At 40.0% G+C, this 10,852-nt stretch overlaps 1 protein-coding gene across 3 annotated transcripts; it reads left to right on the plus strand.

The window, feature by feature from the left end:
• The first annotated feature begins 4,195 nt into the window (after positions 1-4,195).
• Positions 4,196-9,115, plus strand: LOC136538952 (probable E3 ubiquitin-protein ligase RHB1A). 3 transcript variants are annotated; one of them, XM_066530879.1, is made up of 6 exons: positions 4,196-4,442; positions 6,139-6,244; positions 6,872-7,046; positions 7,120-7,287; positions 8,333-8,442; positions 8,815-9,115. In XM_066530879.1, exons 2-6 carry the CDS (start codon positions 6,179-6,181, stop codon positions 8,842-8,844), a joined length of 549 nt encoding a protein of 182 aa, XP_066386976.1. In that variant the 5' UTR covers positions 4,196-4,442; positions 6,139-6,178; the 3' UTR covers positions 8,845-9,115. The 3 variants fall into 3 exon arrangements, with proteins under 3 accessions (XP_066386976.1, XP_066386970.1, XP_066386981.1); XM_066530873.1 differs by having other exon boundaries at positions 4,196-6,244; XM_066530884.1 differs by having other exon boundaries at positions 4,198-6,244; positions 7,138-7,287.
• The last annotated feature ends 1,737 nt before the right edge of the window (positions 9,116-10,852 follow it).

Here is a 10,852-nt window from a genome sequence, read left to right on the forward strand (position 1 = left end):
AGTTGCCGGCCGCGAGGAAGAAGACGATGCAACTCGAGTTCCCGACTAAGACTAGCTGAATTGGTGGGTCGGCTGGATGCGCAAGGATATGGTGGAGCTGGAGCACGCTTTGCCGAGACGGCAACGGTGCTAGGTCGACGGCGAGAGCTCGACGGAGCTACGGCGGCGGTGACTGGAAAAACAGAGAAGGAAGAAAAACGACGACGACGGCGTCTCAGTTCTTATAACGCGACTCAGAAGCTCAAGGAAGCCACGACGGAGCCGTTTCCACGCCAGCGCGACGCCAAGGACGGCCACGACGCGCCTGGAATGCCGAAGAAGGTCGCCGGCGGTGTAGCTACGGCAGTGAACACTGTTCACAGTATTTACAAGTTTGCCATTCGCCAAAATTCACAAATTACTCCCAAATTTTCATAACAACTCAAAAATCTCCAAAAACAAAAGTTGTTCAAAATCAAAAGTTCTACAACTTTGCTTTTATAACCATCTTCTAATTTGGTCTAGTTTTTGAAATGAACCTTTAAATTTAAAAGGGGAAAATTAACGAATTACGCCTTTTCAAATTACTCCTAATTTTTCCAAACAACTTGAAAAACTCCAAAGATAAACTTTGCTTAACTAGTCAAGCTCTACACTTTTGCTTTAAGGCTCAACCCCAAAATATGCTTAGATTTTGAAATGGATTTTCAAGGTAGGATTTAAATGTTGAAAAGCGGGGTTTTCTCGAAAAATTCAAAATCCAAACAAACTTTGAACTTGAGTCAAACAATACAATGCAACACATACCCCATAAATATAAACTTGTATTAGTGTATGCATCTCAAAGTTTTCACCAAATGCCAAATGCTTTGCAATGCATATGATGACATGTTAGAATTTAATATTTAAACACCCGAGGTGTTACAATGGAGGTCGTCGCTTCTTCACATGCCCGCGAGCATAGATAATTGCTATTATATTTCGTTTGTTAAATATGTTTCTCGAATACCCTTACAACTCATGGGACATACTTATTGTAGTCTTCCGAGTCTGAAGAAAACTGTGGGCTCACTAGGTGGTCGATCCTCGACCAATTTATCCACATCAGCAATACATCTACTACCTGTAGGACCAAATTTTCAATCTACAAAGGGAAGTTAGCAGCAGGTATAAGGAAGACAAAGACGACGACAACAACAATGGTGTAAGTTCACAGGAGGCACTCTGCAATGATCCATATTGCACCTACTCTAATCACAAGAACAAGGGGCCTTCGCCGTCACCCCCGCCACCACCACCACCAATAATGGGAGGCTACTGTAGAGAAGGTGCAACACAATTTGCTTTGTGTCCACACTACTAGGACGATCCTATCTTATTCACACGGCACATCCATGTGTTTGTTGTTTGTTTTAATTACCTAAGACATGTTAGGTTTAGTCAAAGAACTATGTACTCTTGTTTGGTATATGTTCTCACATGCCATTTCTTGTGCTTGTTGTTCGCTTCAATTACCTAAGGCATGTTAGGTTTAGTTTAGGATCTCTGTACCCTAGTTCGGTACATGTTCTCACATGTCATTTCATATGTTTTGTGTGTTGAATTATATAATGTCCTACTTCATTAGGTTTTGTTTGCAGCACGCGATCACATTTCACTACGTCCGTAATATTAAACTGAATATTATGACCACAAATAATAAAAACAACTACGTAATGAAAAGTCCAATACTATAACACATTAAACAACACAATAATACTAGAAGTGCGTGCCAATAAACTAAATAACGCAATATATGACCTAAGCATGCCCATACTTAAAGTGTATTACATGACAACACAATGAAAAATCCAACAATAGACAACATTATTAATGAATAAACTATAGAACTAGCAAGTAATGGAGACTACTGAGTGCAACAAGGCCACTTTCCCTTTCTCAGGGCATTGTGATTCTTCTCCATCGCTGCTTTTCGCTCGGCGTGCACGCTCAGGCTTCTTCTCCCTCTCCTCTCTGTACATAGCAACACGTCTCCTTTTCTCCTCTTCCTTGTACTCCTTTTTTACAGCCTCCTCTCCGCATCTCTTCTCCATCATCTCTTTGTCCTCTGTCTTCCACCGCAACAGTTCTATATCCATTCCTTGTCTTCAGGCTTGATCTTAGTGTTGATCCACTGCTTAAAATTATAGAGCGGTGGAGGGCTCTGCAAAAATTGCAATTGTTACAAAACAAAAAATCATGCAAGATGTCATATGACACAAATATCAATTCCTCACCATCTTGTTAATGCGGCGCTGACAAAGTGTAGGCTTAAACGCAAAATTGGAACACATCCAATACCTCTGCCTATACGTGTCCTCTTCATCGGACTTGTCTACCTTGCAAGGATCGCCATAAAAGCACATGGGCACTAGAATACCACTAGGTAGAGACAATGGGTCGAAGGCATTTTCGGTCATCCAGCCATAACTACAATTTAGCCATTTTCGTTCTAAGAACCGAAAGCAATTAACATTAAACCCTATACCTAGGGTTTCCCATTTGATCCACAACAATGAACCCATATCATAACAACGTGCGCTGAGATTACCTTGGTTTGGTAGCTTTTTCATGCCTTGGCATCCTACGGTTGTATAATATAAATATAAATATTAAAATTACATGAAACCCTAAGTAATGACGATTCTTAAGTTGAAAAATCTGACTAATATATACCGAATCGATTTGAAAAAAAAACTAGGAGGGAGCGATGATACCTTGCTCTCGAAGATATATGGATCAAATCAAAGTTTCTAAGGTCCAATATGCCGATTCGTGAGGTAGGACGAAGTGGGGAGAGAAAAAACCCGAGAGGGAGGAGAAAGAAGAGGAAGAAGGCTCGGGCAGGAAGCTCGGGCGCCGAGTTAAAACACCACCTTGGCGCCATAGATCTTGGCGCCAGTAACCACGACGCCAAGCTTACGCCAATAACCACGGCGCTAAGCTCGCCGCCAAGATCTACGACGCCAAGCTCGGTGCCAAGATCTACGGCGCCAAAGTGCCCCGCAAGTCACCGCCACGTCTGCGCCGAGCCCAAAACCTAGACGCCAAAATCTATGGCGCCGAGATGTGTAAGCTTGGCGCCACCAACGATGACGCCGAGCTAAAGGTTCAGATTTTAAAAGCATACCTCCAGGAACATATTTGTGAAATTTTTTCAAAAAAGAGCTAAAAAACAAAAATTTCGGGTTTTTTTTACGAAGAGCCCACACTTACTCCCAGGTATGCATTGCACATGTACTTGATTACCATTGGTCTCAAGATCTATCCAATCTTCAATATGCATTTGTCGGGATAAGCGCACCTAGGGATTTTTCCTCCCGCACGGGATGAGTATATGGAGCCATTTTTCCGAACTGAGAATTTTCCCATTGTTATCGTAGTCCGTAGGACATGTTCTATTTTCATAAAAAATATCACACGATTACTTTCAAGTTTCTATGTCATACCACATAGCACTAGAAAAAGTATTTCTGAGTGTGGCCTTTTCTCTCAGTTTATCAGCTAAGAATCTATATCACAACAAAACAGCTTAAGGCCCTGCTTGGTTTCTATAAATCAGATGACTTATTAAGTCAGGTGACTGAAAACAAGTGACTTATAAGTCATGTCTGTTTAGTTGTACATGACTTATAAGCTCACTAAAGGTGTGGGCCTCACGTGAAAAAGGGTGACTTATAAGTTTTAAGCAGGGGTGAACCAATTTAAAACTTATAAGCAGGAGTGACTTATAAGTTGGTGGTGTTTGGCAAAATAAGTCACTTTTTTTATTTTTTAACTTATAAGGCCCTGTTTGGTTTCAAATAAGTCACCTACTTATAAGTTAGTTAAAAGTGAAAAAAGTGACTTATTTTGCCAACACCACCAACTTATAAGTCACCCCTGCTTATAAGTTTTAAGTTGGTTCACCCATGCTTAAAACTTATAAGTCACCCTTTTTCACGTAGGGCCCACACCTTTAATGAGTTTATAAGTCATCTACAACCAAACAGGCATAACTTATAAGTAACTGATTTTCAGTCACCTAACTTAATAAGTCACCTGATTTATGAAACCAAACGAGACCTAAATAGGTGACTTGTTCGGAATCAAACAGGGCCTAATACCGGCCGAACAGAAACGTCATCTCGAGTATGTCGGAAAACAAGGAAAATGGGGCATAAAGTTTGGAGAGTGGTCTTTGGGAAATCTGTTCCGCAGAATCCGAGTCCACTAGCTCTCCTCCCCAGGGCTTTCAACTTCCCCCATACGGCCATACCCCATCGCCTCGCCGCCGAGGCCGAGCAGCAGAGCACCAGCGGCCTTTCCCTGTCTCTCCGCCGGATACTACTACACCCGCCGCCGCAGCGCCGATCCTGTCCCAGCCAAGCGGAGCGGGGGATCGGATTTGTTGCTTCCTTCTTTTCCTCCATCTCATGTTGGTGGTAAGCAGCCCCAGCTAGCTCGGATGGATTCTTCTTTTTCCCCTAGTTCTAAGCGGTGGTGCTCTTCCCCTATCAATCCCAAACTCATCTTCGTCGCCGTTCGTCTAGTTGCTCCGTTCTGGAGTTGCGTGCTTTGAGCCAAGCTGGTAATCGTATGGCTCTTGCTGTTCTTGCTGCTGCTGCTGTTGACTGTGCAGGATGGACTAGTTGCGACCTTAGGATCTCTCGCTACCTAATTCAGGTGCGGGTGCAGGTTAAGTCGCATAGATTTTGGGGGTTCAGCTGAAAACCACGTGCCCCATGCCAGCTGCGCCCGTGAGTGGCTTTTAGCACGGTTCAATCGAGCTGGTTCAACAATACCTTGTTATTGTGCTCGTTTCTTATACCTGCTGGTTTTTTTTTTTCTTGGCACCTGTGTTTTCCGGTTTCCGATTAGAGTTACTTCGTTACATATTCAGTTATGCTTGATTATTATCCTGCGGACAACCTGATATTGTTTCCTTGTCACTGACACCCTAACGTGCTGTTGATAAATGAAAGGCAATTTATCTTCTCTAGCATAGGACAAATCAAGTTGGTTGACACTAGTTTTGGATTGTACTGGCGGCTTGTGCCATTCATTATATATTTTATATCTATCTGTATATCATGCATAATTTTTGTTGACAATTTGGCAGAAATATAATAATTAATCCTAAAGTTGGATTAGTCCTTCTGAAATATTAGTGTTTACCTATGTCAGATAAATTTGAGCCTGTACTACTCATACTGACTTAGATGTGTGTGGATGGACACAAAATGTGGTGGTTTCTCAAATTTTTAGTTGGGGCATTTGCAGCACCAATCTGCTTGTTACTTAATATAATTTTTCCTTACCCTGGAAATGTGATGAAAAGAGTACTAGAAACAAATTTGAAAGGTCAAAACTTTGATGCTCTGTGCTATACTGAACTCATTGTGAACTTTCTGATGCCATCTGTCTTACAACTTCCACCCAATGCTTAGCAAATCCTAGGTGGCATGCATACTTTAAAGTTGTGGCATCGAATCTTACTTGCGTCATTGCGTGCATATAGAAGTTAAATTGATCACTTTCAATATAGGACTATAAAGGAGCTAGTGTGCTCATGTATGTCCACTGTACCAAAGTGTGGCCAGGCTGGTTTTTAGGTGGAAAAGAGTGGCATAACCTAAAATGTGGTGGTGTCTGTAATATGATTTTGCTTACCTATGTGCTGCTTGTTGGGAGAGCTCAGCACATGATAATGTGGTTCCTTCTGGTGCCAGGATATTGCCTAATGGTGTTCTCTCCCTAGGTAGTCTCTAGTAAGTAATAACTGTATATTACCCACCTGATTAAGATGGACTTTCTGCTTCCCAGTCAAGTTTCTGCTTCTTGATGTTACTAGAAAAATGTCAAGTACTAATTGAAGCAGTTCTTTTTTGTTGCTAAATGATATATTTTTTGAACAATAGCTGTTGAGTGCCATTAGAGTGAATTATCGAGAATAGTCTGGCAGCATTAAGTGCCCATAGTTGCAGTTTTCTAAGCTACACACAATCTTATGCTGGTGTAATGGTTGGTTGTTTACCTCATGCTGTATTTGCTATTTTGTTATATGATTCCCTCTTTCTTCTGTCAATATATTTTGTTTCTTTATTGGACTGTGAGAGATGGAGTTTTAATTTCGCATAGCATCTAGAGGACTGCCACTAAGATTTTAAGTTGGTATATAATGGGTGGCTGTTGTTGCTGTTCGTCGAGAACATCTGAAGCAGTTAGAGCACCAGTTGATATCTATGTACGTAAACTCTCTTTTTCTTTTCTACATCAACGTTACTATCTTTCCTTTTGTGACATATCTCTACCAAATAGCATAAAGATAATGTCAGTGAGTTTGTCTTACAACTGTCTTACTATACTGTCAAAGCTGAAATAGGCAATCTGTTATTGTACTCTTCATAACTGAAATCTGCAAGATGTTATCATATGTTTTATTCAGGACCAATCAATTATTTTAGACATGTGACCAATAGATTTTTTTTTTTTAATTTCTTATGCAGCTCCGCTCTTGTAATTTTCTGGCATGTCAATATCTATATCCCCTGATGCTGAAAATATATGAATGCTGATGTTCTGTACTCTCTTCTGTTTGCAATTTCAATGCAGGAGGATAAATAATTTTGCCTTGTACCGTCCATTTTTATTTCTTGACATTCCCTTATGATTTACCATTGAAAATTATTTATACAGTGTGCATTTGTGCTGTTTAGTTTAATATAGTTTGATAATTGCAAAATTTTCCAGAGTCATAATTCATACTTAAGTTGACCTAGATATAGCTTCATGTATTTATTAGTCTTTCAAACTATTAATTACCTTGCATGTTATTTAAGTTTTTCTTAGATTTTCTTGTTCTATTATTCAGCGTCAACAAAATCTTGAGGAGCATGGGCCGTTGTCTTCAGCTTTTGATGGATCATCTCCAGCCTCTACAATTGTTGCAGTAGACACAAATCTGGATACTTCCACACCTGACACATATCGAGCACCACCTGCACCCTTGCCTTATGATGTTGTTTTGGCAGTCCCAAATAACCCTGGTAAATAATTGACTAGCAGTTATATGAGCGATGATTATTAACTTCTTGTTACTATCTTAATGGTTGATCTTAGGTTTTGGAAACTCTGTAGGTTTGGAGAAGCCAGACACTAAGAGCAAATCTGATGACCAACAAGAGTCCATAAATGATCAGGAGTCTTTAAAGGTGGATGAGTCATGTAAGAAAGATGTCACTGAAGATAAGGCTGATGAGGAGGATGTTTGTCCTATCTGCCTTGAAGGTTGTGTTTCTCTTGATCACTGCAGAGTTTATTTGTTTAGGTTGATAGGTTATTTTTTTCCTCGAACACGCAGGAGAGCTGTGTATCTTATATTAAAGAGAGCAGAAGGAATTTGTCCCATCATGACCCTTACAAACAACCATTCTAACTCCACTAGGATATCAGAGGGGTTGTAACACTGAGAAAAAGATCTCCCAAGCAAACCAGGATAATGACCCAATAAAGACTATACAACTAGCCCTCATCATAACCTAGGCCCAGGAATTGGAGCTTTTTGGCTCCAACAAGACCCCAAAGTATCAACTCCCCCTTGAAGAATTGATGTGCAATCTTTAGGGAGGGGGAATTCCATAAGGTCCAGGCCCCCGAAGTCACAGCGTTATTAACCCTTCCTTTGAGCTTTGTTGATGCGACAACATGCTTTTCTCCACCTTTCAACAAAGCTTGGTTTAGATCGTCTGGGAGTAACACACCCAAGACTAACAGATGCTAGTACAGTGTGCCAAAACTGATGAAAAGACACAAGTAGTTAATATGTGCTGGACATTCTCCTCTTGATTAAGTGAAGCTTGGTTGATAGGTTATTAACTTTATATTTGTTGTATCCATCTTTATTTGATTGTGTATGGAACTGAATGTGCATGCTGTTGCTACTCTTTGTTCAGGTCTGCTGTTTTCTTGCTATCGGCCCATGTTAGATTTCTTGGTATCATAGCTAGTTCTTCACAAATTTGATGTTGTCATTGTGTCGATGCAAGTAGATGTCACTAGTGTGTCCTTCATCTGTGTTATGGATTGCACCGAGATAGCCTTAAGCAATTCACTAGTCTGCAGACACACTGTTGTCCTCATGTAAATTACTTGTTGCTATTTTAATGTTTCATAATTATTATGTTTTTTTGGGTATCTTGCTGACTTTAGTTGCTGATGTACATATGTACTCTGATTATCCTCAGTGGCTGCATTGAATGGTACCATCTAAGTTATATCTTATATTGTTGTGTTGAGCCAGAACACTCATGTAATATTGTTACCTGTTCACCAGAATACGATGAAGAAAATCCCCGCTCTGTAACTAAATGCGAGCACCATTTCCATCTTTGCTGCATTCTTGAATGGATGGAGCGAAAAGATACTTGCCCAGTTTGTGACCAGGTTAGTACTGAAATCAGTATCGGCTCTAATATATTGTATTAATTTATAAACATGGATGTTTTTTTTCTTTTGTTGTCATTTTTTTTGATAGGTTCTTTTGTTGTCATTTACTGTATATACATGGGGATTCATTCTTTCTTTTTAAAAGGTAACCCGTTCATCAAGCTTAATAACAAACTTAGTAAACTCATGTATAATGAGAACACACGGACTTCATCTATGTGGCTCTGTTCTGGGAGGTGTTTAATTTACTACATGTATATTGTTTTTTCAGTTCAAATCACTAGGTTAGATACTTTTGCTTTTGCGCGAATGATTGCTTGGAAGACATGGTTTCCCTTTTTTTGCTGTAAGCAGCCTGTATTATCGCAGATAACTTTGGTGGATGAGATGTTTGAATAGGCTTGGTAACCCTGGTGGATCATCTCTTGAAGCTGTTTGTTGCTGAGGAAGTGCAGGCAGCAACTACTTTACTCTTGATTTTGGTCCATTCTGGGTGGCTTTCATGGTGATGAATTGAGGGGGCAAAAATTGGAAGGATGAATGACATGAAATGTATTTACGCCACGTCCTTTGTCGTGCGTTCTGTGTTATGCTTTCGCTGTTCATAGCAACAGGTGGATTAGGAAACTGCTTGGTTGAATATATATATGTCGGCTTGCAGGTTCATTCAGTTCAAAGTCCAAAACTCTACCCTTTTGCTTTTCTGAATTCAGAGTTTCAGACATCTGCTGGTTCTTCCATGATCCGGTCAGCTGTGTATATATCATGCATTAGGTGGGTGACAGATAAAAATGGTCTAGATGGAGATGCGGGTTGCTTTGTACAATCCATGCTAATTCAAGCTTCCTGTATATAATCTTCCTGTTTTCTTCGTTTTGTCTAGTCAGACAAGTTTCGGGGATATAATTTTCTGTTCTGCTGAGTTTTTGCAGATCCTTACTGTTCTGATAAAACCTACTGACCATCCCAAATCCGTGCCAGACAAAACATGTTTCGGGGATATGATACATCTGTCAGCTCTTGTTAAAACAGCTTTGGGGCCTGCTAAACTAAAAATGTTCGCATTATGTGCCTTGTTGAATTTCATGTGATGGGTGAATATCCCAGCTCAGAAAACTTGCAATTTTCTGCCGTTCTGCGTCAAATCCTCCAGGGTTGCTATGCAATAGTTGCATACAATTACTGTTAGTTACTGTTATAAAGTACTCACTCAGATAAGATGGCATGTCGATTCAATTTACCAGTCAGACTTCTCATGTGCTAATCGGTACGTCTTGGCTAGTTCGCCTGATGTTCTCGTGGGATGACCGGCTGTGGACCTGCGGTTCATGCTCTGATATTCTAAGGGCCTATTTGGAACGCGGAACGCTGGATATATTGTGTTTCTGCGTTTTTCATGTGAAATTGAACTTATTCCTGTGAAATTCCTGCGTTCTAAACAGGAAGTCTTTTAAGTACTTGCAATTGGATGGCATTCTCGGAAAGAATAGATCTTTAGTTTAGGAACTTACTTTCGGATGTCAGTCACATTTTCTGACAGTAGGAATAAGACACGTAGTCTGTTCAGTTTCTTAGCTGCAAGGAATTGGCTGAAATCGGTTTGACTTTCAGTAGGCTGTTTTGGTCTTGTGTTGTCCATGTTCTACATTACCAGGCTACCGTTCTTATGAAGGTATGTCTCCAGCAAGACATCGGCTAATAATATTATTGTATTCAAGATTGAACTTTAATGGTTGGTTCCATAACAAATACATAGAACAAGACAATTGAGGCAAACAATACCAGTATATCAAAAGTATGACCACGTGTAAAAAGATACACAATATAACAAACATCATACAAGGATATAATGGAGTTAAATAGTACTCACCCGTTTTAAGTTATAAGTCGTTTTAGGTGGTTGTGTTAAGAAAACTGTCTTCATTTCGCAACCAGTCTTGATAATTGTTTTCTAGAGATGATTTTCGTAACTCAACCACCCCTGAAAATCAATTTATAGGGACGGTTTTCTTTACATAGCTGTTCCTAGAAATTGATTTACAAAGAAGATTTTCTTAATACAACCATACCTGAAAAGATAATTTTTAGGGGCGGATTTCTTAACAAAAACCGCCCCTACAAATGTGTTTGCGGTACAATTAATAGCTAGCCCAACACTACCAATGCCATATCTTTATAGCATGGTGTAGTGTTGGTTTTAGAATCGTCCCTAGAGCTGTTTTTTTACCGTCCCCGGAAACCGTTTCTTTAGTAGTGTCAATTTATCTTGTGCATTGTGAATTTCAATCAAATCATGCTAAGGCCATGTTATGATACATAATTAAAAGGCGCTATTACTTTTGTTTTTTGAGGAAACAGGTTGGGGAACCATTACTGTGTATGCTGCACGCATTTTAGTCTAGAGAGC

The sequence above is a fragment of the Miscanthus floridulus genome, chromosome 1 (assembly GCF_019320115.1).
Source record: "Miscanthus floridulus cultivar M001 chromosome 1, ASM1932011v1, whole genome shotgun sequence".
NCBI lineage: Eukaryota > Viridiplantae > Streptophyta > Magnoliopsida > Poales > Poaceae > Miscanthus > Miscanthus floridulus.